The sequence below is a fragment of the Cygnus olor genome, chromosome Z (genome assembly GCF_009769625.2).
Source record: "Cygnus olor isolate bCygOlo1 chromosome Z, bCygOlo1.pri.v2, whole genome shotgun sequence".
In the NCBI taxonomy this organism is placed as follows: domain Eukaryota; kingdom Metazoa; phylum Chordata; class Aves; order Anseriformes; family Anatidae; genus Cygnus; species Cygnus olor.
The window spans coordinates 50,285,299-50,313,236 of NC_049198.1; the positions used below are offsets into that span (position 1 = coordinate 50,285,299).

General features: G+C 45.9%; 1 protein-coding gene across 2 annotated transcripts in view; it reads left to right on the plus strand.

Moving 5' to 3' along the window:
- ABCA1 (ATP binding cassette subfamily A member 1) overlaps nt 1–27,938 on the plus strand; it is a 92,977-nt gene that overhangs the window by 45,244 nt on the left and 19,795 nt on the right. For both annotated transcript variants that reach the window (XM_040540133.1, XM_040540135.1), the window contains exons 7-23: nt 2,817–3,008; nt 9,644–9,730; nt 14,311–14,551; nt 15,166–15,305; nt 15,989–16,105; nt 19,453–19,641; nt 20,535–20,740; nt 20,832–21,008; nt 21,619–21,841; nt 22,191–22,412; nt 22,993–23,197; nt 23,761–23,874; nt 24,322–24,493; nt 25,031–25,162; nt 25,693–25,832; nt 26,938–27,075; nt 27,619–27,839. In XM_040540133.1, the coding sequence (XP_040396067.1) occupies nt 2,817–3,008; nt 9,644–9,730; nt 14,311–14,551; nt 15,166–15,305; nt 15,989–16,105; nt 19,453–19,641; nt 20,535–20,740; nt 20,832–21,008; nt 21,619–21,841; nt 22,191–22,412; nt 22,993–23,197; nt 23,761–23,874; nt 24,322–24,493; nt 25,031–25,162; nt 25,693–25,832; nt 26,938–27,075; nt 27,619–27,839 (2,916 nt within the window). The remainder of the gene's footprint in view (nt 1–2,816; nt 3,009–9,643; nt 9,731–14,310; nt 14,552–15,165; nt 15,306–15,988; nt 16,106–19,452; nt 19,642–20,534; nt 20,741–20,831; nt 21,009–21,618; nt 21,842–22,190; nt 22,413–22,992; nt 23,198–23,760; nt 23,875–24,321; nt 24,494–25,030; nt 25,163–25,692; nt 25,833–26,937; nt 27,076–27,618; nt 27,840–27,938) is intronic.

Genomic DNA, 27,938 nt, shown 5'->3' on the forward strand with positions numbered 1-27,938 from the left:
AAGGGGGAATGGTCTTAAACTAAAAGAGGATAGATTTAGATTAGACACTAGGAGGAAATTCTTCACTGTAAGGGTTGTGAGGCACCAGCACAGGTTGCCCAGAGAAGCTGTGGATGCCCCATCCCTGAAGGCGTTTAAGGCCAGGCTGGATGGTACCTTGCCCAGCCTGATCTAGTGGGTGGCATCCCCGCCTATGCCAGGGAGATTGGAGTTAGATGATCTTGAAGGCCCCTTCCAACCCAAGCCATTCTATGATTCTAGTTACAGTTGCTGCCCCTCTTCCACATAGTGTCTCATTCTTCAGTGAATTCTCTCAAGCCATCTTTTTCAGTGCAGTTTGATAATTATTCCTACGAGTTAAGTTGTACTAAGAAAAAAAAGGTGGAAAAAATCGGTGACGTATCTATAAATGGGTGACAGCTTCATTCATATAAGGTTGTACAGAAAGGCCTATTCAGAGTATGCAAACCTCTCACAGCAAATGCAGTCTGCAAATGCAGACTTCTCCTGCAATCTGTTGGTGTCCTATAGTTGCGTAATAAGCCCAGAATTACAGTTTGTAAGCAAGTAGGGAACTGGAATTTCTGAGGAGAAAGTTCACTGATGTTACTGTAATGTAATCCAGTGTCCTAAGCAGGGTCATGTATCCAGTGCACCACGTACGGTACAGATGCATAAAAATGGCCAAAGCCTTGTCCAGGTGTGGACGTTGCTTCCTGGGGCAGAGAAGCTCGCCCTCGTGTTTCTCTGACAGTGGTAGGCATGCTGAGGGGGTTGTGGGGTTTGGAAGGAGCCCAGACCACCAGTGGGCAGGCAGCTGTGTGATCACATGCTGGATCATGGCTTGGATGGCAGGAGTAGGGCCATATCCGTGGGAAAATGGCTGAGGTCCTGGTCTGGGCTGCAGCATGACCCATTCAATGGCAGTGAGGAGTAAATAACAGTGGCCAGGGTGTATGCTGCCTGGCATAAATCTCCCTGTTTCATACAACAGGGACAGTCCCAGGAGAGGACAGTGTGACCCGTGAACCTAAAACAGTCACCTGTGACTGCTTTCTTGGAAATGAGCTTGGCATTTTGGGAGTCTTAGGGAACTAACCTGCCATTTATTTGCTTATTGAAGACACCGTGGCTTCAGGTGGCTCAAAACTGTTGAAGAGAATTGGCTAGGTGTGACTGGGTGTTCAGGTTGGAGGGGTAGGTAGGGCCTTTGTGTTAGGGTCATGTGCCTTGGATGGGCTGTGTTTGATAGGAGCATCTTTTATCCAAAGGAGCTTGAAATCTGAGTAAAATAGATGGTCAGACACTAGAGATTTGTTCATCCTTATTTTTTAAGTGAGCACTGAGAGACACTGGTTTTCTGTATATCCACCCAGGGAAACTATTTTTGACTGAGCCCACAATTCCTGAGTGTCATTCCAGTGTCACAGGAATATCCCTTTTACAGCATGGCTATGATGTGGTAGTAATGCTGCTGGCAAAAAAAAATCTTTCTCAAAAGTCTTGACTTCTTGATGCAGGAGCTATTCTGTGTATTCAGCCGAGTGTGCAGCATAGAAACATCCTATTTTTGGCATATGGATGCAGACTAAAGTTAAAGGTTTGCGTAAGTGTTGCATTATATATCACTTCCCTCTCATATCATTTCCATCTGCTTGTTTTCTGAACATAGTGCGCTTTTTTCCCCATGGATTGTTGATGCCCTTTTGGTTTTGAAAGACAAGAATATTCTCAGGATTACCAGCGTTATGCAGAAACTGTTAACTCTTCTGGGATGTAGATCAATCCTCTTTATTTTTTGCTGGAAGTTGGGCAATGCATATTGGGTATTGCAAAAGAACAGAAAGCATGAACTGTAAAGCTCTTGTTCACTATGTATTCACAATAAAATTGTTCACTCTCTCTAGCCCCAAGGCAAAAAAAAAAATCCTTTCCAAAAAGATTCCAAATTTTCCTTGTGTTTTTCGCTTTTATGAAGTGTGTACCTGTTTGCTGTGCACCTGTTTCTTGTTGAACAAACCTAGATGCTTTATTGACTTCATTAAAGAAAGAAACTTGCCTACCAGGGCTGAAAGGTGTTCATGATCAATCAGAGCAATTTTATGCATTTCCTTCACAAACAAAGTGATTGTTTGTGGATGAGTAAACCTCATCCACAAGCAAACAATCACCTTAAGTAAAAATATGCCTGTAAAAGAAGACTCAAGGATCTTATCTCTTGTTTGTTGCAGTAAGTAAGATTATTCTTTATTTCACTGGTACATTATCTGCCCCCAAAACATTGCAAAATGTTTATCTTGGCTGCTGGTAAAGAGATGCATCAAGAGCTACAGGAGAAGGTGATCCTGATCCAGAACCATACAGAGAACGTAGCTGGCAGATATAACTAAGGAGTTTGGGACATAGTTCTTTTGCCCTTCACATATATTTGCCAGACTTGTGTCTGGTCACAAGCCTTGTTTTGTCTCTATGGCACAGTTCCCAGAAGACTGAATATTGGGCAATGTGTGTACCCTTGGTTGGAGAAAATGGCTGCTATGGAGGACAAGATTACCGCTGCTCTGAGCACGTGTGCAGGGAAGTGGAGAGAGACCCGTGTCCCCCAGGACTTTTCCCCCATGTACTCTGCAGGGAAACATATTTTTCTTGGAATTCAGAGTTGCGTATAGGTCGGGACCATGCAACTTGTAAAGAAAAATGCCCTCTTCCCTCTATCTGGAAATGTTGTGAATGGTTAGTTTTGTCTAGGTGATAACCAGTTTTGTTCTATGACTCTTAAACGTAGAGAGATTTATATGCTTTTCTCACTTTTCTAGGTCATAGTGTCTGGTTACCGAATGCGGCTGCGAGATCTCTGCAATAGCTCAATGCTGTCTGAATTTCTTACAATCCACAATCAGTCAGTGGCCATGGACTCTGAAGCCTTCCTTTGCGCCTTACCAAAGGAAAAACTCCTTGCAGCTGAACAAGCCTTCCGTGCTAACCTGAATCCTTTGAAGCCTCTTCAGGTGAGTCTAATGGTTGCACCTGTGAGAAGCTATCATTGACATTGTGATGTTTTCAAGGGGTTTCAATATGGAAATTTATCTCTGTGTTTCTAGAGTGAATTGTTTATTGGCATTGAGAAAGAAGATGGTCTTTGTCATTGAAGCTTGAACAAAGTTGCTTCTTCCTGTCATTCCTACCCTTTCCATTGCAGCGTTGCTTGCATAGTGTAAATGTGTGTGGGCTATGATTTAGTTTGTCAAGAGGAAAATATTTATGCAGTGTAATAACAAACAGATGATGGGTTGTCCCTGTGCTTTGGTCAGCTGTATCGCAGCTGAAATGAGCCCAGATGTTAGACTGGCCCATGCTGGGTGCTAAAACCATCATTCTCTGCACTTAGCAAGGGGCTGTAGAGTGCGGAAGTTCCTAGCCAGTAGCAGGTTTAATTCATATGTAGAGGAGTCAACTGTTAAAGACCTTGTTTGAAAGGCTGACCAACTCAATAGATTTTGGAGCAAGTGCTCCAAAACTCATTGAACTTAAGGGAAATGTGTCAGTTAGGGGGTGATTGCAGTCTGGGGCAGACTTAGCTGTTTATTCTAAGAAACACCAGTGATGCTTTGTTGTTATATGCCCACAATATCTGGATAAAGAGCAAAAGTTTGAGGAAGTTAGTGCTGGAAATATCAGAGAGAAGGGACCACAGAACCCACTCTGTTACCCAGTAAAACAAACACTCTCTTGTGTGCACTGGAAGAAATAAACACTTCGGCTGTGTGTGTTTCCAGATTTGATGAGCCTTTCAGGACAGAAAGTCATGTACCACTTGTTTGGCTTTGTCCCCAGTCAAAGACAGTCATTAACAAGTACTGGAATCATGTTACTCTTCAGTGCAGTGCACAGTGGACAGTTCTCTCGCAGATCATTTTCTGTTTTCCATGTGTCCTCCATCTGCATTTTTTCTTTCTTGCTGTAAGAGCAAGCTAATCATAAGCACTAAGAAATGAGGTAACAGTACTGAAATCATCCCCATAACAAAAATGAGATATTTTGAAAATGAATGGCTATAAGCAATTTCTTGTGTGCAGTTAGATGTATATGTATGCATTCACTTTATCTCATTCAGTGTCTCTAGAATTTTTGGACTGAGTGGGATGAAACTAACCAGCTAACACCACTCAGCATCGTCCTTCTGGGCCCTCTGGAGACTCCACGTTGTTTTTTCTCATGTTTGAAAGTCTCTGCAATTTAGCTGACAGAAGCAGATACTATGCCTCTGTTGTTACATCTGTATTGTTTACTGGTGAAAGAAAGCAGTCATAAGCCACTCTGATAGTGCTACTTGGCAACAGCAAAGTAGATAGAGACATTAAGAGCAATTTTGGGTGACTTCTGAGAAGTTTGCTCACGATCCTGGCTTCGGAGAAGCCCGAGCCCTGAAGCCAGAAGTTCTAAACCTGCTGTATGTTGTACACCACCCTGTAAAGGTGCATGGGTTTCTTCAGAAAAATGTTGCATGCTACCCACTAGTAAAAGCTGCTGTAACGCTTTGGTGAGTGAAATAAAACCAAGTTGCTTCAGTATGTCCAGGCAAAATGATTAAAATAACACCAGGATCATGACCAATACATTTGAAACTTAGTGGCTTTAAAGGCTAAAAAAAAAATATGCCATGACCTGTAGTAACATATTGGAACAAAGAGAGAACTTTCTGTTCTTAAACAAAGAAGGCTTTTGACAAGTAGCTTATCATTAAAGGCACTGGGGGTCAAATCTTGGACAAGCATGCTGAAGCTAGCGTGCACCCTATCCACTACAGAGCAGGCAAACCAATGCCAACAAGTTGACTGTCCCAGAGATTTATTTTTAATTTTTGGCTTAATCCCCTTGATGTCAGTAAGTAAAAGTAAGGGCCAAGTCAGATGCAGGTACAACAGAAATTTAGAGGCAGGTATTTGGCTCACATGATGAGACCTAAGCTCTGCTGGTTTTTGGGGAGGCAGAGAAAAAACATCTTAATATAATTAGGTAGATATAACTGGAATGAAAAGGACTTGGAACAATGTGCAAGAACTGTATAAGTTCAACACCTAAAGTCTTGAACAGTAAAATGGAAGTTTTTGCCATTCAAGTGGCTGTAATTTCTGGTGTGCTGCATATGGAAGATTCCGGCCACCATCCACCTGCTTGCTCTTGCCCTTGTACATCCCTGTTTGTTGTTCCCTCTGCAAGACCATAAGCAAATTGTGTTAGGGAATTGATCTGGATTAGAATGGACTAATGTAATTGTATGGTTACACAAACATTTGTGCAGAAAGATGGAGGGGGATTGTTACACGACTGGGAACCGAGTGGTCAGAGTGTATGGGGAGGGGGCATGAGACCCCTGTGTCAACACCTGCTTCTATCAGCTTAAAGCGTCTGTGCCTTTGTAGCCTGAGGGAAACAATAAATGTTTCAGGTAACTCACAACAAAACGGTAGTTTTTTGTGAATTATGAAGAGAGCAGAGTTCTAAAAAGGAAATTAAAACAGGTGCACGGTGAAATGTGTGAGCTCTGAATGTCACAGCACTGTAAAGGAAGTTTGAAAAAGAAGGCAAAAACTCAATACTTGTCTTTGCATATCCGCTCATCTGTTCTATCCCAAACAGACACTGGATGTTGCACAAAGTGGATTAGTACAGTTAAGATAAAGGATTTCCAATTAAAATTTTACATATGCCTTTCTAGCTCTGCCACTGATCCTTTGTGTGACTTTCATTTACCCTACTCCTGTAGGGTGAGAAAACAGAGCCAAGATGGTAGAGGCATGGTGGGGAAGTTCAGGTAGGCCTCCTTGTTCCCTCCTTCATAAGAACCTATTTGGGGGGGCGCTGTTTAGATGGAAATGCAGAAGAAAATCTGGGAGCGATCACAGGGTGCCATGGTAGAGGATCAGCTTTCCTTCTTGAAGGGAGTATTCACTCTCCTAGAAGCACTAAATGTTTATAAAAGTCAGATTCTTTTTTCTAGGTCCCACATCTCAATCTTCATCCATTCCCTGAAGCCTTTTTGGCCAACAATAAGAACAATGGGCTGTAGTACATTTTGTTCAAGCCAGTTGCAGGCACAGCTTGTCTTCAGTGGAAGGTTTGCCTTCTACTGGGTGTATTCAGTGAAACTAAAGAGAGGCAGGAGAAGCTGGTTGGAGAAAAATATGGAAACAGAACCTCTAATTCCATGCAGACAAGTTTTCATTTCAGCTTTCTCTCTGTGCTAGGTCAGGAGTTGTCCCGTGGAAGAACTGTACAGGCTGGGGAAGGTTATCAAGAGCAATGGCATTAAGTCAGAGATGTCCCAACAGACTGGTGTTGATGGGTAGGGACTGTCTTATAGCATAAAATTACATGTCTGTGCAACAACTTTTACCTCTGCAAATCTCCCCAGTTTTGAAAATAACTTGGGGGAGACTGCTAAGTGACAGAGACGATTCAAATTGGCCTTGTGGGATTTCATCTCTGCAGTGCTGCTTAAGAAGGGCTTTGCCACATTCACTTCCAGTGGTGTGGGTCTATAATAAGCCATAAATATGTTGTGGCTTCTGTACTGTAGTGGTACTTGAAGGAGTGTGGGTAAGCACATGAAAATCCAATTGTTCTTTTCCCTTCATAATGCAGCTGGTATTTTGTCAAATGGTTAGCATGAACTAAGCATTGAATGTTGAATGCATTCCAGTTGAAAGAAATGGCTTTAGAAAAGGTCTCTTAATGTAAATACATGCTGCAACTAAACTTGTGGCTTTCCTTGCTCTTTTGAGTGTTTTCGGTCAAGCACAATGATATCGTGATTTCAAGCAGCTGTACTTTGGGACTTCCACTCCCAGGAAACAAAAGCAGAAACACAAAGCATGTGATTTTTCTGCATAGTTCAGTGCTCAGTTTCCACTAAGATCAGTGTAAAATTGTAATAACTGTTTCAAAGCAAACATGGCAGAGTGGTCTCTTAAGCAGAAGCAATTAGCTGTTACGTTGCAGCAAGTGACAGTTTTGTTATGACCTCCCAGCACTTCAAATACAGATGTGTTCTCGTGTATGTTAAAGAGTTTTCCATCCCTTCTAGCAGGAGCTGACAGGTGGGTTTATTTAAGGCTTGTCTTGACTGGGCAGTCAACTCTAGTTAGCTCAAATATTTCTCTATTTTGTGTCCCATAAGGGCGCACATGCAAGCACACAGCGTGTGCTTAGTGCAATGTGTAGCTGCAGAATATTAGGACGTTTGCATGCCCTAAGAGGCAAGACTAGATGAAGGCATAACTTACCAGCCACGAGCACAGTAATTGTACAGGGCAGCTCTGTTCAAAACCTGCTAGAACTTTCTCTTTCCACCATGTGCCAGGAAAAGACAGGTGTTGTCTTCCAGTATTTCACCAGCAAATGAGCCATTATCCCCACCTTGTTCTAGTGCAGACACCTGCAAAATACACTGTCACAGTGGGACCAATCCTGCTTGAGAAGTGCTGAATATAGAGGACGCTCATGAATGTAAAGAGCTGCACAGAGACACTGCAAAAAGTTCTTTTCCAGGGAAACTGAAGACATTTCAGGGTCAGATTTGAAAACCTGAATCTCATAAGGCTTACATACTTGTTCAGACCAAAGTCCTATTCAGCTCAGCGTCCCTTGAGTGCTTCTCCAGCAGCACTACTTCTTCAGCTAAGCCTGGAATCTTGGTAATTTTTTTTCTTTCATGACTTCTTCTTAGCCTTTTTCAAGCCCATGTTAACTTTTACCTTCAGCATTGCATAGTATGTACAAAATTTCTCCATTTTGACTGGGTTGTATGTGGAATATCTCCTTTGGTTTGTATTAAACCTATCTTTACAATGGAAGCCCTCTGTTCTTCTATGATGAGGTGCAGTGAACAATCACCACCTATTCATGTTCTCTATCCCACTATTAATTCTACAGACCCCTGTCATATCCTCTGCTTGTCAGTAAGATTTCTGTTGAAGAACTGTGGTCTGTTGTTCTTCCTTCAGAAGCCATTTGTCTCTTAAAATGATACTTGTGCCCTTCTTCTGTACTTGTGTTCTTTTGGAGGTGGAGGATCCAAAATTGCACATAGTACTTGAGAAACAAGAAAGCACCATGAATGTATATTGATGGTGGCCTGTCCTATTGTAATTCTGTGATCTTTTCTCTGTGTGGTGTTAGGTAGTTCAGAACCATCCAGGGGTATCTTAAGGTAGAACTGTCTTCTCCCTGTGTACTTTACTTTGCAGCAGTGAATTTCATCTGGCACTTTATAACAGTGTGTCAACATGAGGTCTTTCACTAATCCTTTGCAATTGGCTTTCGACTTTCACTATTCTGAACCGATTAGTATCATCAGAAAACTCTTCCTCATCCACCTTGTCCCTGAATCACTTCTGAATACACCGAACAACGCAAATCTGCGTAGAGCTTGATGAAGCATAATCGAGCTGACTGGGCTTGTCTTACAGTATGCACGAATCAAGGACTTTCTGCTTCATCTCCGTGCTGCAGTGGTAGTGCAGCTATGTAGCTTTGATACTTGCTAACTGTATTCCTTTAAAATGGCTTGAAGGTCTTAGCCTGTGGGGAGTTTTAATTGCTTTTCATCTAGCTCTGATGTGTTTTGTTTTATCTGAACCTTAAGGTCTGTGTTCAGTAGAAATTCATAGACGCTAGAAAGCCTCCCTGAATTTACAGCTGGCTTTGGAGCAGGCATGAACTGAGCACTCAGCAAAGTTAGCTAGGTGTAAATATCCCAGCAGCAGATCAGTGGAATGGTGCCCAGTTACACCAGCTGACACCGACGAACTCTTACTACCCTTCAGCAAGTCAGCTAGAGCATGTGAAAGACCCCAGACTTTGCTTCCAGCAATTGCCTTGGGAAAGATGTAAAAATGAAAGGCTTCAGCCCAAAAGATTTGTACTAAAATCGAGGGTCTTGACTGTTCCTCTTTGTGTCACAATGCTGTAACATGTAGTTATGAATGTAAAATCTTAGGAAATGATTTTAATCCTCATTCCTCTGAAAGAAGGATTGTGTCCAAAGCATTAGGCTAAAGAGTCTTGATGCTTTTCTTTCAAGAAATGTTTCCCATGCAAGGTAGCTCTTTAACTATCCAGAAATAAAACAGAAGAAACAAAAGAAAAATCCAGGCCCCCCACCAGTTACATGGAGGGCAGCTATAAACAAGGAGTTGTCTTCAGTGGGACTCCCAGGTCAAGCAACTGCTAGAGCAAATGGGATTTCCAGAAAGAAGCTGTGCCTTCCACTTCTAGAAACCTGTCACTATTTCTCTTGTGGTGCTGTTGCTTTATGGAACCTGGTTCCTTTAAAATGCACCATTAGTTTAGTCTGAAAACGTAAAGGTCTGATGGGAGGACTCAGGTAATGAAGATCACCTGAAGGTGAGATGTACTGTGCAGCAGGATTTCTGAGCTGGAAGCTGTGGAGTCTCCATTGCATTATGGGGTGCTGAAGCCTGGGGTAGCTTGAGCTCAAGGTTGCACAGACTTCCCCATCAATCACTTTGCCTTGTAAACAGTCCTATCTACCCTTCTTTACAAGGATGTCTAAAATGGTTTAATTTCCACATTGGTTGGTGCCTGGTAGTGACTCCCTGTTTCTTTTTCTCTCTTGCAGAGACACATTTCTTTTAATTCTTCCTTGCGGGATCTGTCAGAAACTGTGGAGGCTTTGAAAGAGAGCCTGGGAAAGCTTGTTAAAGAGGTAAGTATGTCCTTTGTGTCAGAAGAATACATTGGTGTGGTGGCGGCAGCTGCCCGAGCCTGTGGTCGAGTACAAGGAGCACAAGTTTCCTTGGTGCAACTCAAAGTCAAACCCCTTGCTGTTTTTGAAATTTCTCCACCATCCTACCACCATTGTCCCTATGTTGACAGGCAGCACCTGCAACGCAACCCCTTGGTGCACAAAACTTCAGATCATGGACACCATAGGAGTTCTTTAGGCATGTGGCTAAAGATTGGGTACCTCTGGGAGGTGCAAGAGTTAAATTTTCTGTGGGGTTTACTTTGTCAGCAGTGGCCCAATAGTTACCTTTGCAATATATCTACTGACTAGCAGCAGCTCGCAAACTGCCTGTGGAGGTTTGCCTCCTTTTTAGCTTTTTCACTCAGTTGCCAACTGTGCCAGGTGTGTTTCTGTGTTGTAGGTACTGGCCCTTATGTTTGGTGAGGGCATGGCATGTGGAAGAGGTGTGTGTTACAACTGAGCAACTACAGGGTACTGTTTGCTCTTCATCTTTGAATAAACAGCTTTTTGGGGCAGAGATTGTTTTCTGATCTTTGTGGGGCACCCAATGCAGTCGTATCACAGCGGCAGCTGAGAAAGGCTCTGGCAAAACGTAGTGATTTGCAGAGGCAAAGTGACATTGTAGAGGCCATGAGTATTTGTTTTTGCAGGTGAGACAGTGGATTAAGAAAAAAGCCCTGCATGCCTAGCTTCAGTCAGAAACCCAACCCCCTTTTTTTTTTAATTTTGATTTTTGGAGCCAGAAACATCTTAGCCGCTTTCTGCCCGGCTCCGACTTTGAAGTGCTGCTACCAGGCAAAAACATTCTCTCCCTCTAGCAGAAATCACAACCATCTAAACTAAACAATACCTCCTCCTCCTCCCCTCCTCGAGCTTTCCGTCCGTCTGTCCGTGCAGCGAGCAAGGAGGCAGCCGCAGAGCAGAGCGGTGAACGGCAGTAACCCCGTGGAGCGCGCGGAGGAGCGGGTCACTCGGGGTTAGCAGCGTGCGCTCCCCTCCCACCGAGCCCGGGGCGGCCGCCCCGCCGGGAGCCAGCGCCGTGCCAGCCAGCAGCCCCTGGCACGCGTCCCTCACCGAGCCCCAGAACCTGCCACTGGCTCCCTTTTACAGGGAAATTAAGATGATTCCCGGATCAGCTGCAGTTAAGACGGTGGCAGAGCTCTCGCTGCTAGCAGGGAGGCTGCCCTTAAGAGTTTGGTTACAGCTGTTTCCCGTTACGTCACTTAAGCTTGCCTTTTTTTTTTTTCTTCTTTTTTCTTCTTTTCTTTTTTTTTCCTTCTTTTTTGTCTGGGATAAAAATAATTGAAACCATGTGACATTCAGTTTGCTGATGTGGCTGAAAATGTCCCAGGGTAGCGTGCCTTTTGCTTGGCAGCTGTTTTGGGTAGGACTACCTTTTATGCTGCCTTATTACTGTGCAAACAAAGGCAGCATTTTCCTTTGCGTACAGCGTGAGCTGCTCCAGATGGCTTGACCGAAAGTTACTTCTTATTGTCTGGCAGGCTGATTTCTGTGTGAAAAGGAGGGACTTGCTCCCTTGTTTCACAGGGCAGCAGCTTGAGGGGGTGGAGAGAGCTATTGTTTGTGCCACGTCTAGAAGCCTTTCTAGCAAGGAATTTTAATTAGAGAATAGTCTGAACAAAATATTTGTCTCTTAGTGTGGGGATTGATTGGGTCTCTGTCCCTGTCCTCTTTAAATCAACCCAGGAGGGCAGATTAAACTCTGAGAGTGAGGGCAACTATTAAGAAGCACGGAGCCAGGTCTGATGTCTGGGAGAAGTAGTTCAGTAACACTTCAGACATGTGAGATATTTGCTTCCAGTGGTGTGAACAGAGCAGCTCTGCACATCTATTGTAAAACTGCTGGTGCCAAAGATGAAACAAAGCTGCTTGCTCAAACTTTGTTTTTAAAATAACAAATAAAAATACTTTTGTTAATGCAATCCCTCTGCAAGTTAGTTTGTGGCAATTAGCTAGCTACCCCTTCTGATTCTGTACCTTTGCTTATCCTAAGGAGCTGATGGTACTTTAGCTAAAGCAGTTGACATTTACCAAAGAAAATTCAACCGTCTTACCTAAGGTACCAAAACCTCCCAAAGGCATCCCTTTGAATTGGAGACTCACACTGTCACGCCTGAAGTGCAGCCTTGGCCTTTTGGGTTAGGAGACATCAAATCCAAAATCCACATGAGTGTATTTAACCAACTACAGTTGTTGTCTTACATTCTTTTTTTCATTCACGTCCTACGACATTAGCGTCCTGTCAGTCACGCTGAATCTGTGGAGCCTGATTGATTGACACCAGGGTGCAGACAAAGGCACCAGCGAGTAGTGAGAAAATGAAAGTACTCTTGAAGCAAGTCTGGATACAAGTACTGAATCCCCAGGTTTTAGCTGTTCTCACAGCTGTCTTCCGTCATATCAATGTGTCATGTGTTTTCAGGCAGCTAAAAATAGAGGCTCCTTGTGTATGTGACACAAAATAGCTCTTGTTTAGCATCAAGATTTTTTTTGTCCAGATGTTGGCACTTCTAGAGCATGCACAGAACTACAAATGAACACAAAGGGCCAGGTTTACCTACAGTGTAGGGCCAGAGACCCTGGGTGTGCCTGCCTTGGTTGAATTGGCATTGAGTTGTTATGGAACACCATTGCTTTCTGGGGTTGTTGTTGGCTGGCTTTGGGGTTGGCTGTTGACTGTTGTTGCCAACTGTCCTAGACTTTGAATACCTGCCATTTTATTTAAACAAAGGTGACAGAACTAAGACATAGCAGAAGTGGCAGCAAGGCTTTGACTGACTCTGAAAACAGAGTAATTGGGGCCACCTATTGTTATTTCTGAGATGCGTCTGATGAGCAATTACAAATAGGTGTCTCAGCAGCTCTGCTTGCCCTTATTAGTGCATGTCGCTATTCTGGGCAGCAGAGCAAGAGCATCACAGTTCATGTCACCTGATATTCAGTAGCAGACAAGAAATCAGGTCAAATGCTAGAAAAGATTTAGAAAAGGATAGGGGACCAACTGTGGAAGATGTTACCACGACTCTATGTAAATCTGTAGTTTGCCCTCCTGTTTGATAGGGAGTACAGATCTAGGCACTTTGTCTCCAAAAAGCAGTAGCAGAACTGGAAAAAGTTCAGGGAAGGGCAGTGGGGACATTTAGAAGTGGAGTGACTTTCACATAAGGAACAAGAGAGCAGTCTGGGACCTGACAGTCTGGTAAGGAGATGAGCTGGGGATATGACAGAGGTCTGTTGAACGGCCTAGAGAAAAAGAGATAGGGACTGAATGTTCACTGTGCAAAAAGTGTGGCACCAAGTGAAGCTAACAGTAGCCAAGTTTAGGAGAGGGAGAGGAGGTTCTTTCCAGTGATATGTTGTATGCTAAATATTTGCAGATGTTCAAATACCATGGAAGACATTCATTGTGAGTTAGCAAATAGACAGAAGTTCCCTGAGCTGAAAATAATTGGAATCTGGAAGGTTACTTGGGGGAAGTCTGTTCTTGGCCTTGCTTTTTTGTTTCCTAACATCCACTTACTGTCACCATCACAGAGGTTACTGAGCTAAACAGACTTTTAGTGTGTACGGACACACCTCTGTTTTCTCGCGTCTCCAGCCAGAGAGCCTGAGAGTAGTGGTCCAGTGTAGCACGAAAGCAGCGCTCATGGATGTGCATCGTTTTTCTCCTCGTGGTGAGCCTGGCCATGTCTCTGAGTGTGGAGACGTTGGTGCAGTGTCTTAGGCTGCGCACCTGCTGCTTTTGTTCGTGACAGATCCTGCAGGTAGCTGCCACAGCAAGTGAATGTGTCTTGCTGTACAGAACCTCCCCTCCAGCTGTGAGCGTTGCATCTCTGTGCCTGGTGTCGAGCAAGCAGGGCAGGAGAAGGCTTCTCACTGTGGCTGGCTTCATGTTCTGTGGAGTAAAGGCACACACTGTGGTCAGGCCTGAGGCTGCAGCTGGGCTTGTTTTCACGGGCTTTCAACAATGCTGTTGACAAAGGGGCAGGGAGGTGCTAGGGCAGGCACAGTGTTGCTGGTCTAGGAGGTCGAAATTTCTGCCTGGTGTAAATCTGAGGAGGCTTGCTGACCCTGGTGGAGCTGTGCCGGGTGACACTGCCAGAGCGCTGGGGCCTGCAGCTCTCCAAGGCTGGGTCTGATTAGCTGCTCCCACTCCGTGTTGTTTCCTTATTCCCTCTTCTGAGTCGCTCCACCCCGGAGTGAGGGGACTGCTGGAATGTGAGCTATTGTGCAACCAGAGAAGTGGTTTCCATGTGAGAGGGCAGGAAAGGCAGGAACCACCACAATACTGAAGGAGACAACTTAGGATAAGAGCTCGATAAGTACGTGGTCTCTACGTTTTCCCACAGTGGTGGGGGGAAACACACTTCCCCTGGTCTCTCCGGTTAGTTGCGCATCCAGTGGGATTCTCATCTGTCTGAAAACAGATGTGTGGTTTGAAGGGGAATGGCAGGATCTTTTCCCTTCACTAATCTAGTTCCTACCCCTGTCTCCATTCTTCTCCCACTCCCCTCCAGTTGCTGAGCATGAAGAGCTGGAGCGACATGAGGCAAGAGGTGATGTTCTTGACCAATGTGAATGCATCAAACTCCTCTACGCAGATCTACCAGGCTGTGTCACGTATTGTGTGTGGCCATCCTGAAGGTGGAGGGCTCAAAATCAAATCCCTCAACTGGTATGAGGACAACAATTACAAAGCACTGTTCGGAGGCAACAACACTGAAGATGATGTAACCAACTTCTATGATAACTCCACAAGTAAGTGTAACCCTGTCGTGGTCTAAGGTCCCATCCACTGCATGGCTGTAATGGCTGCTGTATTCCAAACTTCCATGGATGAAAGCAAGTGGTCCTGAGGATCAGCATACCTACTACTGTTTCAGAAAAGTACACACATGCTGTCTGAACAGCCATCTGCTGTCTCCTGCATGTGCCTTTAGGGCCAGCGAGGGTGTCAAGATGCAAGGGATTCCCATGGGCCGCATGTAGAAGGTCCACTGAAGGCTATGTGGACCTCCTTGAAGGGCATGGAGAGCACGGTCACGTGCAGTCTTTGGAAATCTGGCCTTTTCTGTGCAAATTTTGGCATGAAGTGGGTTGCATGGGCTGTGCAGATAAGTGTGACTGTTAATCATAGAATATCCCATTCATGCTGGAAGCTGTGCAGGTACTCCATGCTTGCTGGGCAGACGGTGAAGGCTTAGGCTGAAAAGGGCATTTTGTGGAGCTTTGCAGCAGAGGAGGGTTTTTGTTTTGTGACAGCTGCCCTGCTTTCAGCTGTGACCGTCCTTAAAGTGCGTGCGAGTGGGTCATGTGCCTTCTGCAGTTGTCACAGTGCTATTCAGCCACTCACCCCGTCCTCTCCTCCTCAGCACCCTACTGCAATGAGCTGATGAAGAACCTGGAATCCAGCCCGCTTTCCAGAATTATTTGGAGGGCTTTGAAACCCTTGCTGATTGGGAAGGTCTTGTACACTCCAGACACACCAGCCATAAGGAAGGTCATGACTGAGGTAACTCTAACCCTATCCTCTGATATGCAGTGTGAGGTATGTGCTCCGGCTGTACAGCTAAGCTTCTCTGTGTTAAATTGGGTCCAAATGCAAGCCTAGAAATGATTGTCCACAAAGCACAGCCTCCATAGTCGCTCACTTCCCATGCCAAAGGCTCAAAGAGAAAAGGCCAATCTGAACTCCATTTCTACACCTTGCTGGAGACATTTGTGGTGGTGCTTTATGATTACCCACAGTATTTGCAGCTGTGATGTGGGATATGGGACTGGGAAAGACCTTGATATGCCTTCAGGTGTCTTTCCTCTCCCCCACTGCAGGCTGATCAGCTGATCCTTAACCATTTCTGATAGCGATTTACCTAATGTGCTCTCTAGTTCCCCTCAATAGACTCTTCTAGCACGTGGGGAGGGGCTGCCTCTGTGTGCCCTTCATCTCCAAATTCCACCAAGCCTTAAGGGCAGTTCTCCAAGTAGGCCCCGCTCAGCCACAGCCATCCTCACTCCCTCTTCTAATTTTCCTTCCATATGCACATGCCTTTCCTTATTCCTGTCCTTGCGGAAGCTGTTGCTGTTTGAATATAAGCAATGCTCAGTACTTCACTTGACAGGTCAATGCACCCTCTCAGCCCACAGTGGATCTGAGCCAGGTTTTGGGAATAACCTTCCTCCTCTCTTTGCCGACAGGTGAACAGGACGTTCCAGGAGCTGGGTGTGTTTCGTGACCTCGGGGGGATGTGGGAGGAGATAAGCCCGAAGATCTGGACATTTATGGAAAGCAGTCAGGAAATGGATCTGATTCGGGTCAGTATGCTGTTCTTGCCAGAACCACTGCCATCGTCTTCTGCGATAAGTCATGAAATACTTGTTTAGATAGTGCTTCAGCGCTAGTCTGGGCAGATAAATAGTATGGATGTGACCCCCTTTTTGAAACATGTTGTGGTTGTACCAGTCTTGCATTGTGCTGGACGCTCCTTCATGTAACATCCTGCCATGTACAGGAGCAGACCATGTTTGTCAGCTGCTTCTAATCTACCTCTGTGGGAAAGTGTGCCGCTTCTTCCACACTGTTGCCCTAGTTCTGTACAAATATCTGGCTGGTGGTATTTTTGTGGAGTTGGTGACATATTCAGCTGCCTGTGCTGTGCACTCCTCTGTGAAAGTGCTCTCTGGAGTAGCTGCTTTCATGAGCCACCATATACCTACATCAGATCCTGGAACGTGCCAGGTGGCCTCAGGCCCCATTGAGTACAGTAAGATTTAAATGGTTATTGTGTTAGAGCTGAACCTAGATGCCTGGTGGTCACCTGGCACAAACCTTGTAAAAACTTAATTTTGGCTTGTATGGTATGCTTAATTTAGTAATAGTTGAGTATTCTGGGGGGAAGAGGGAACATCACCCTGCAGCTGATCACTTCATAACACGTTATGCGTACGAGACCATGAAGAAAGGGTTGGGAGCCTTGTTTGGATTTGACACACTGTGCTATTCTGTTGGCTCCCCAGAGCATTGTGCCCAGTGTAAGACCTGCATTATTCGGGCATTATCTGCTTATTAAAAGTACAAGAGGCTTAGTTCACTTTGCTTCCCTCAGGTGTAGTTCAGGGGTGGGTCTTGCACCTCTGCACTGATGTCTTTGGAAACGCAGTGATGTAAAACTGTAACAGCAGAACAGAAAATCAGTTGTAGAGGAGCTTTTCCTGCTGGCAGCTGGGTGGGTGTCATAGCACGGGTGTTACACAGAGATCTCCTCGGGTTTGTTAAGCCTTGAAGTTCATTCCTTGTTGATCCCAATGCAATGATGTGCAGAACAGTCCCTGACCTATCCTGTTGCACTTCTCAAGAACATGACATACCAGAGACGATGGAGACATCATTTTTATTACTCCTGTGCCTCTGTTGGCTTTATTAAAATTACTTCTGCAGATACTGGCAGCAGAGAGATGAGAATCAGGCCCACCAATTGTAAATTGAACTGTTTGCTGCAGGGAGTGCTGACAAAGCCAGGATTTGGCTATTGGTTTGGTTTGCAGTTTTGTCTTTTGAAAGGTGAATGTTGCTGGCTTTTTTTGTTTGCTTTTGTTCTTAAATGAGCCCTAGGCTTTACTGATTCTTTATTTTATGCATCCTGTTAACTCTGCTGGCTCTGGTGTTTACTTCTTGATCTTCCCAACAGTCTGGTCTCTTCCCCTGTACTGGTGCAGTAGCAGAAGTTCCTTTGCGGTCACCTGCAGCGGTTCATGTTTGCAGCAGTACTGCATTGTGAACACCTGGGCAGCTCTCACGCAGCATCCTGTTGGGCTTAGCAATGCAGCACAGCTCACAGCGGTAGGCTAAAACATACAGCTGCCTGTTTGGGGCTGTTCTACTCTGCTGTTTTCAAGTCCCTGAGACTGCTGTGGTGTCGGGAGATGGGTTGTCACCTCCCAGCTTCCTTTGGTGTGGAACATGTTTGGTGTATTTCCGTCTGTGGTAGAGGAAAACTGCTTTTCTCACTCACTGCTGGCACTTGCAGCCTGATGCTAACGCAGCTGCTACTCCAGGGAGGACGAGACGTGCCCCCACGAGTTACTGTCTGTTAATGCTGCTGCTGGACGTGATGAGGCTGAGCCCCGTGCCTGCAGGCGTGGTGCCCTTCCTGCGAGCGAGGGTGGGGTGGCCAGCCTCGGGAGACCGAGCGCGCAAAGGCAGCATCGTGCAGCCGATCCCTGTTTGTTCGGATTTCCCTTTTGCATGTTCTCCTTTGTCAGCTTGGCTTGTTCTGTTCTCCCAGTTTGTGATTCTGTTTTTGTAACTCATGTGACCCGTTGCTTTTGGGTTTGTTGCTGACAGCTGCACATGGGGACGCTCCTCTCTGCACCTCTCAGCTTCATTCTTTGTTCTGGCAGAAATTCCATTTCCTGTTTTTATTGGTTATGATTTTTAGTTTTCTCTCTTGTGCTGGCTGTTTTTTCCTCCCCTTCAGGTTAGCTGTATCTCTTACAATTAATGCTGCCTTCCTACCTGCCCTTACATTACTGCCCACAGATCTCAGTTCTGCTCAGTCCTTGCCAGGTGCTCCTACCTGGACTGCACTTGTGCAGGGTGTTGCACATATACCTAGTGGGTCCACAGCCCACCCTCCAAAAACTTGGAGCTAAGCCACGTGAAAACAGCACTGTCTCCGGTGGGAGAGCAGAGAGGCAGGACATCATTGCTGTACAAGGCTGTTTCAGCCAGCCCCAGTGACACAACAGAAAAGCACGTAACAAAGCCACCCGGCTTTTGGTGCTGGTATTTCTGTTTATTACCTGCAGAACTCAGCCTCTGGCTGCGCCTTACGCCCTCTCCATCCCAGCGGGGAGCAGAGACTTGTTCGGAGCCAGATGCATTTCTTCTGAGCACGTTTCTTCCTGCTCCGTATCTTGCTGGTGTAAAACCCCTTGGTTTGTGGGGAGGAGGGAAGGCGTGGATGGGTTTTGTTGTCTGCTTCATCTCTCTCCTGCCCGAGGAGTCCGGTTCGTGGCTGCCATCTAGGGCTGAGCCGGGGCTGGGCAGCACTTGCTGAGTTTTCCCAGGGTGCAGGGCTGTGCGTGGCTCTCTGCTGCCCTCTCCACGGAAAAGATCTGGCAGGACAAGGAGACAGCAAGCCAGCCAGCGAAGTGTGCCCGATAGCACAGCTGCTGCGCTGGGAGAGGTGCGTCATTTCGGTAGGAGAGGTGCCCAGAGCTGTCAGGAGCACCCCCAGGCTGAGCTTCTCAGTACGGCAGAGTGCTTCTCCCTGGGGAAATACGACTCGCACAGTTAAAAGAGGGTGTGAGTGGCAGAGGGAGCATCAGCGCAGGGAGACAAAGCGACTTGCTTGGCACTCGGCAGCAGACGACAGAAATGAGACCTCCTGACAGCCAGACGAAGTGGCTGGGGCTTGGAGGTGAGCATTTATGGAGGGCTGCTGCTCGCTGCCACCTGAAACACGGGCATCATCCCCATCCTGCAGCTGCCTTGTGTGCAGGTGGTTGAGGGTCTTGAAGGGAGCTCTGGTTTAACATCAGTGCTTCCATCAGTGCATTTTTAAGACGTTTTCCCCGGTAATACTAATTTTCATGACAAGGCGGTGATCCAACTGCAATTCTCAATGTAACTATTTCCTCTTTGATTAAAATATCCACAGACGCTGCTGAAAGGCAAAGCTCTCTGGGACCTGCACTTGCCAGCTTCCAACTGGACGGTGGAGGACGTTGCCCGCTTCCTCTCAAAGCATCCGGAAGAGTTTGAGACAGATAACGGGTCGGTGTACACCTGGATGGATGCCTTCAATGAGACAGACAGGGCTATTCAGACCATCTCCCGCTTCATGGAGGTGAGATCGCGCTATAGTGTGGGCAGGGAGCTGGGGGACAGCAGCAACTTGGACTCCACTCACATGGTGGGATGGTTCCTGGGAAGGGAAGGTCAACGTTCTTCAGTCCCTGTTCTGTGAATTACCACGCTTTGGTGGGGCCGAGTGCAAAGTATGTTAGAAAATGCTATTTATTCAGGAATCTAAATATAGATGTGGGAACCTAACTGTAGGCCTTGTTCTTGAATCTCTTGCTTTGGCCATTGCATGTGGTTTTTCACCCTGTTGTTACTGGGCGACTGAAAGTGGCTGCTCACTGCAGCCATGTCGCAGCTCATATTTCTGTTTGGGGTTTTAGCTGAGGATAGCAGTGAAGCTAGCAGCTTCTTTAAGCTGAGAAAGATGAAGCAAATAATGAAACTTGTTCTACACGTTACTCACTTACCTTGGCAGATGAGTGCAAACAGAAGCAGGTCTTGGCCTTTTGGGGGCCTGCTCCAAAACTTTTGGGAGTTATCCACAGATTTTTAGAGGCTTTCAGTCAGACCTAGCTTATTGGTAACAGCAAAAATAAAACATCGTCTATAAAAATTGATGCTTGGATGGAATCCTACAGCTACCACTGCAATGCTTCCTAACCTCTTGTACAGAAAATACCTTTGGGTTATTTCTCAGGGACACCTGTTTGTCTTGCAGATAACCAGTAAGCTGGAAAAAAAAAAAAAAAAGAGAGAGAGACATCTCTAGCAACTTGCTGGGCTACTGTGAGACATTGCAAAGTATTCCAGTGCTACAGCCTTTTCATGGGCCTCACATTAGTATTGTAGAGTTAACCTTTTTTGTCCCTCCTGAACTTAAAGTATGTTCTGGTTTGATCTGATCCCATAAACACTTCCAAATCTGTCCCTGTCTAGTGTGTCAACCTGGACAAACTGGAGCCTGTGGCCACAGAAGTCCGTCTTATAAACAAGTCCTTGGAGCTTCTGGATGAAAGGAGGTTCTGGGCTGGTATTGTCTTCACTGAAATAGCTCCTAACAGCACAGAGCTCCCTCAACATGTGAAATACAAGATACGGATGGACATTGACAACGTGGAAAGGACCAACAAGATCAAGGATGGGTGAGGCCTGACATACTGCTTTATGAACAATTTCTTACTGGGGTTGAGCTGACTGAGGATTTCTAACAGAAACATCTTGTTCCCTTGGCAGGTACTGGGATCCTGGTCCCCGTGCTGACCCCTTTGAGGACATGCGCTATGTTTGGGGTGGCTTTGCCTACCTGCAGGATGTGGTGGAACAGGCCATCATCAGGGTGCAAACAGGCACAGAGAAGAAGACGGGAGTTTATGTGCAGCAGATGCCCTACCCGTGTTATGTGGATGACATGTACGTATACAGGCTGCTTCAAAAGCTACCAGGAGCATTCTGTCTTAGGAGGCATGGGCTTTTCTAGCCCCTCAGGCATGGCTTACTGTGTCCCTATTATCAATGTGGGAGCAGATCTCGTTAGCCTCCCTGTTCTCTGAATTAGGGCTCATGTATGTAATTTAGGATATGTAATGACTTGTGGAACCCTTTCCAGATCTGTACAGGACTTCCACATGCAGAGTAGATGGTAGCAAGAGTGCATTCCTGAGATGGGCCAATATCCCCAAACCTGATACAGGCAAAACTAGCACTGGGAAAAAAAGCAGAGACCTTAGCACAGGAGAGAGGAAGGAGAACAGCTGAGAGCAGTCCCCAGGAAAAACAGCTCTTTGCACCTACTCTTCAATTGAGCAAGAACTCCAGCTGCCTCTCAGGGCTGGTGATGTGCTTTAGACCCATCAGCCTCACCTTGTGGTGAGACGCTGACGCTGTGTCATGGTTTGCACTTGGGCTGCTTTGTGCAGTGAAGCCTTAGCCATCACCATGCTCTGCTAGCCATTGAGCGGTAGCCAAAGTCACACTAATGTTTCTCACTTTGTTCTTCTGTCCCTTTTCTTCCTGCTCTCAGATTTCTGCGCGTCATGAGTCGCTCCATGCCTCTCTTCATGACTCTAGCCTGGATCTACTCAGTAGCTGTGATAATTAAGGGCATCGTGTATGAGAAGGAAGCCCGGCTGAAGGAGACAATGAGGATTATGGGCCTCGACAATGGCATCCTTTGGCTAAGCTGGTTCATTAGCAGCCTCATTCCTCTCCTAATGAGTGCAGGTCTGCTGGTGCTGATCCTCAAGGTGAGCTTACTGGTTTGGTCTGTGGCAGCAGAATCCAGAGCTTTGATGTGTAGTGGCCTACACTGGCACACTGGGAAGGAGGTAGTGGCTGTTGGCTGATCAGAAGCTCTTTGGGAGCAGGGATTTGGAAACAAAACAGAGATGAATTGCCAAAAACAGCAGGAGGTGCTGTGATAGGTTCAGTGCCCTTCAAAACGTACCTCTGGTACCACCTCACTTCTGGGAATGCTGCTGTGCAAATCGCAGCCAGCCCAGTGTCCCCTCAGCAGCATCGCTGAGAATCTGCTTCTACTAGAGCCATTTTAGAGAGCCCCTTCAAAGCTTGATGTGCCTGTTGTTCACTTTCTAGATGGGGAATCTGCTACCTTACAGCGACCCGAGTGTGGTGTTTGTTTTCCTCTCGATCTTCGCCGTTGTGACCATCCTCCAGTGCTTCCTCATCAGTACTGTGTTCTCCAGGGCCAACCTGGCAGCTGCCTGCGGGGGTATTGTGTATTTCACACTGTACCTACCCTATGTGCTGTGTGTTGCCTGGCAGGACTATGTCAGCTTCTCACTCAAGATCTTTGCGGTAAGTCTCAAGGATACTGTCTGGGGAACCGGGCCTCCACTGCTATGAAACCCAACAGCACTCTAGCTGGACACTGATAATTAGCAGGGAGGGGACAATGAGAGGATAATTTTCCATCGTAAGAAGCTACTAGGGCTGAGCTTTTGTTGGCTTTGGTAGGAGGAGTAATTCAGCTACATGAAGCTCTTTTCATCTTTGTATGCTGTGGTGCTGTACCACCAGATAGGCAGGGCTGTAGGAACCATTTGATTTTCTCCTCCATAGCACTTCTCATCTGCCTGGAAAGGGTGTCCTAGTGGTGTCTTCCCTCACATAAAAGTCCAAAGAATAATGGAAGGAATAGGGAAGCAAACTGATTTCTGGGTGGTGGGCCAGCAGAGATTGCAGGCTTTACTTGTTTGAATGTAACTAAAACGGTGTGTGCCACTCCCTCTCTGCAGGTCTGGTCATGCTCCTTGGACCTTTAACTTTTCCTGCAAGGTCTCTGAACTAGGTTGCCTTAGCCTTGCATTAAAGCCGAGCTGCCCAGAGCTGAGTAGTTGTGAAAAACTTGATATGTGTTCATGCCTCCCATTTGCAGAGCCTGTTGTCTCCAGTTGCTTTTGGCTTTGGCTGCGAGTACTTTGCACTGTTTGAAGAGCAGGGAGTCGGTGTTCAATGGGACAACTTCTTTGAGAGCCCACTGGAAGAAGATGGCTTTAGCATCACCACATCTGCCGTCATGATGTTGTTTGACACGTTCCTGTATGGGGTCATGACCTGGTACATTGAGTCTGTCTTCCCAGGTGAGGTCTGCTTCTGTATACCTTCACACTTTCACATGGATCCTCTTGCCTTACTCCTTTCACAGGGTGTAAAATGGGCCCATTTTTAAGAAGAGCTGCAGAAAAGTCATGGAGGAATACTCCATACCAGCACTACAGGGAGGCTGTTGTGGCTATTAGCAGTGAATGTTTCCCAGCACAAGGGCAGTGCCCCATTGTGGTGGTGGCTAAGGTAGCCCCAGAAGCTTTGGTGCACTTCAGCTGTTCCCTTCTCTGGACTGCTAATTCCACAGACCATACTGAATGGGAGGCATTGAGAATATCAGCACCACATGTGGATGCTTAATGCCTTCCAGCATAGGACCTCTAACTCTAAAATGGAATTTTAGAAAAGAGATTGTTCTCACCCTGAAGACTGGCAGTGTCTTCATCAGTAAAGATCTTCTTAGTCCTGCCTATCCTAGAGGCTTACTACAGGGGTAAAATACTTCCCTTCATGTTATGAAAGCTAGCTTGGGAAAATGGTCTGCTGCAGTTGGGCTCATGTAATTTTTTTTTTTTTTTTTTTTTTTTTTCCTCTTTAGGCCAGTATGGAATTCCCAGACCCTGGTACTTTCCTTTCACAAAGTCCTATTGGTTTGGCGAAGAACAACAGGACAGGCAGCCCCTTCATCCTGACCAGAAGGGGCCTTCAGAAGGTAAGTGTTGGAAATAAAGGAGCCCTTCTGCAGTGCAGTGTTGGGGTCTCCCTCTTTGAAAGCAGAGTTCACAGGCAGCAGGACTGCATGGATGAGGTGAAATTGGTCTTCCATTTGTTCTCAGTTTGGGTAGACTGATCAGCTGTGTGTGTCTAGGTAAACCCAAGGTACTTATCCAGAAGGGTACATCAGCCTTGAGTTGAGAATTTCTCTCATTTTTGCTGACCCTGGTGACACTGTAGATTTCTAACCTCCAGACGAAGCCACGAGAGTGAAGAGAGCTAAAGGGCAATCTCTATGGAAGGTTCCTGTCACCAGGAAAGAAATGTGGCCAGTTATTTGTATAGCTCATTTCTCCATGGATCTCCACAAATTTGGAGGAATGTGTTGTTAGAGTTCTCACACAGTTAAATAATCTGCCTCTACTTTGCTCTGTTTTCCTTCCAGTCTGCAAGGAGGAAGAGCCTGTGCATCTGAGCCTTGGTGTTTCCATCCAGAACCTGGTAAAGGTTTATCGTGACGGCAAGAAAGTTGCTGTGGATGGTCTCACACTGAACTTCTATGAAGGGCAGATCACATCCTTTCTGGGACATAATGGAGCAGGAAAAACCACTACCATGTAAGATCAACACAATACTTTTGGGAAGTGGGGGAAGTGGCTCTGAATACTGCTGTACCTATCAATATGGTGCAGGTGGCTGTACAACTGCAATGGGGCTCTGCTGATGGTGCTCCACTGATTTTAGTGCAGCTTTGTTCATTTACTCCATCTGCCTCAGAAGATGCACAGATAAAGGGGACTGAAAGTGGAGGGAGTTCAGACTGTGACTGAATGCATCTACTGGCAGCATATTTTTAGTAATCCCATTTGTGATTCTGACTTATCAGTATAAGGAAATGAGTTGAGCTTGAAAGGATGGGAAGCTTTTAGAGGAGAAGATATTTCCTTCAAGCAATGTCATGTGGGTATGCTTTGATCACTGTGTTAAAACCACTGGAGCCAATTCTTCATCCATTAGTGAGATGTTTGTCAGACTACTTCCCTAATGTGGGAGTTCCCAAGGGCTTTCACCCGCTCTTCATTGATCCATCCTAGCATGTACAGCAGCCACTTATTAGTGGTAGAACCTGCATATCTGTTTCGTCTGTTCTTCAGGTCCATCTTGACTGGCTTGTTCCCTCCAACCTCGGGTACTGCCTTCATCCTGGGCAAAGATATCCGCTCCGAGCTCAGCACCATCAGGCAAAACTTGGGTGTCTGTCCACAACACAATGTGCTGTTTGACTTGTGAGTAGCATCCCTGAGATGCAGGGCTATTGTTATCCATCTGGTGTTTGGGTTCCTTTTGAGACACTATTGTGCTTTCAGCTAGGATGAATGTATCTTCAGCTGTGTGGATGGTGACAGACAACAGGATGGTGTGAGAGTGGTACAAGGACATTCTGATTATTAGTGTGTTCATGCATGCTTATGTATTATCAGGAAGAGCCTACACTTTCATCTTTGTCCTCTCTGAGGAGATCTGCTACACTAAACTTACTGAGGCTAAATGTTGCCACAGTGCCTACTGGTTTGGGGTGTTATGGTTAAGCATTGTCAAGCTCCTCTAAAGGAGGATTATTTGCGTCGGTGCTGATCAGCCACACTCTGAAATCAGACCCAAGCTGAGCACACCCAATCTGTAGCTGCTGTCTAAAACGTCAGCCTTAAGAGATGTTTTCCCAAGCAAACAAATGCGCTTGCTGTAACACTAATGCAAGGGATGTATCCCAGCATGGTGCTCTCAGCTGTGCCCTGAGTTTGTTCTTGTTCCCTAGGCTCACTGTGGAGGAGCACATCTGGTTCTATGCTCGGCTCAAAGGGCTGCCGGAAAAGCAGGTGAAAGAGGAAATGGAGCAGATGGCAATGGATGTTGGTTTGCCTCACAAACTGAAAGCCAGGACAAGCAAACTCTCTGGTAGGTTCAGCAGCTTTTACATTTCTGAGTAGCTCCCTCAGCCCTCCCTCTCAGCAGAGCTTGGCAGAGGCTGCATCGCAGATCTCGTCTGGATCTTCCAGTTAAGGCTGGATCCTCCACAGGCTACCACACAACTTGACACTTAAAATATTAGTTATTTACTAAGTACCTAATTATCATCTATATTAGGAAACATAACAATCTTACAGTATTTCATGCTGATACCATAAAAAGTCAATCACGTTCTATGAGTGTTTTGTACTTGTTTCCATCATGACACAGGCATCCACTCTAGCCATGGAATTTGCGTACCTGTGATAAAGCTACATGTGATATTTGTTCTCCCAAGTGCTTACTAGTATGTTTGGGTTTTATGGGGTTAGGTGAGGGTGGCTCAGACCGTAACCTAACCTCCAAGTCATGTGCTGTTTTTGAACAGCACATGCCCTTTTTATATCAACTTATGCTTCTTCAGTTGACATCCTGGAGTGTCCTTCCCCTTTTTTCCAGAATGCCAGGATTCCTGTATCATTCTGTACCAGATACTTGAGGACTGAGACTGCTTTGTCTCGGAGTCAACATGTTCACAGACTGCACATTTGTCCTCGGAAAGGGAGTGTAGATGGCCTCAGGTTGGCTTCACTGAAAAGAGTGTAACATAAGAGAGGTTGAAGGGTATATAGTAATTCCTCACTGCTGCCTCTGATGCACTTACACAGGAGAGGAGTCTCTTGGGGACCTACTGCTGTAGCTCAGGCTTCTAAAGACCTGTGCTCCGTATCCTCAAACACAGTTAGGCCTCCAAGCAGGAAATTTGCTACTGCTGATGTAGCAAAGATACACATAATTCACTTATAGAGGGGGTTGCAAGATGTGGTTTGCTGTAGAAGAAGAATTGGGCAGCGCTGGGGGAAAACCATCCCTATGAATTATCCCCTGTCCTGCAGTTTATGGGACCCAGAAAGCCTGAAACAGTAGCAGCACTGTCTTCTCAGTATTCAATTCTGCTTTCTCTTGGAGAGCTCAGTTTCCGCTGTGTTGGTTTGTTGTTGTTCTCCTGCTCTCTGTGTCAGCCTGAATTCCTCTTTCTTGTTGTGCCTGTCAGGTGGCATGCAGAGGAAGCTCTCAGTTGCCTTAGCCTTTGTGGGTGGCTCCAAGGTTGTCATTCTGGATGAACCCACAGCTGGGGTGGATCCTTATTCCCGCAGAGGGATATGGGAACTGCTTCTGAAATATCGGCAAGGTAGGTGGTCTTTTTCTGTACTCCCAATGAAATGTGTCGTGGAAAGCAAAAGAAAATCAATCTCTGATTCGTGACTGTTCCCAAAATAGCAATGAGTCTTTGCAACTCTGTTGTTGCCTGCACTGAGGAAGGAACAAAGAGCATGTGGGACAAGCATGTTCTGATCTTTCACCTGTCCTCATTTCTCATCCCATTCATGTCAGAGCTCATGAACAAAGCTCCTTGATGTATTGTGAGAATAGTAAAGGCAAAAATTCACCCTTTTCTTGCAGCAGTGTCCTGTCATAGTGCAGCCATGCTTGCTGACGTGAAATTAACCCACTTCAGCTAAGCAGGGCAATGGTGTGCAGAGAATGGGGAGAATATAACTGTGACAGCAATTGTGAACTTTTTTCATACTGCTATCCTTGTTCAAACGAGCTTCAACCTGGGTCCAAACCTCCCATTCAACTTCATGGAAAAATCCAGGTGATCATGGCCTTTCTCGTTTTGGGAGCTTGGGTATGGTTGTTTTATGCAGTGTCTTCCTTTGCTTTCTTCCAGGCCGCACTATCATTCTCTCCACACACCACATGGATGAGGCAGACATTCTGGGGGACAGGATTGCCATCATTTCTCATGGCAAGCTCTGCTGTGTTGGTTCTTCTCTCTTCCTGAAGAACCAACTGGGAACAGGCTATTACTTGACTCTGGTCAAGAAGGATGTGGATTCCTCTCTGAGCTCCTGTCGAAACAGCAGCAGCACAGTGTCCTATCTGAAAAAGGTACAACTGACCCTTCCTGCTTATGTTCTTTCTTCCTGCATGACATTTTAGGCTTACAGCACTTAAAATTTTATATGACAGAATATATTGAAGAGAAAT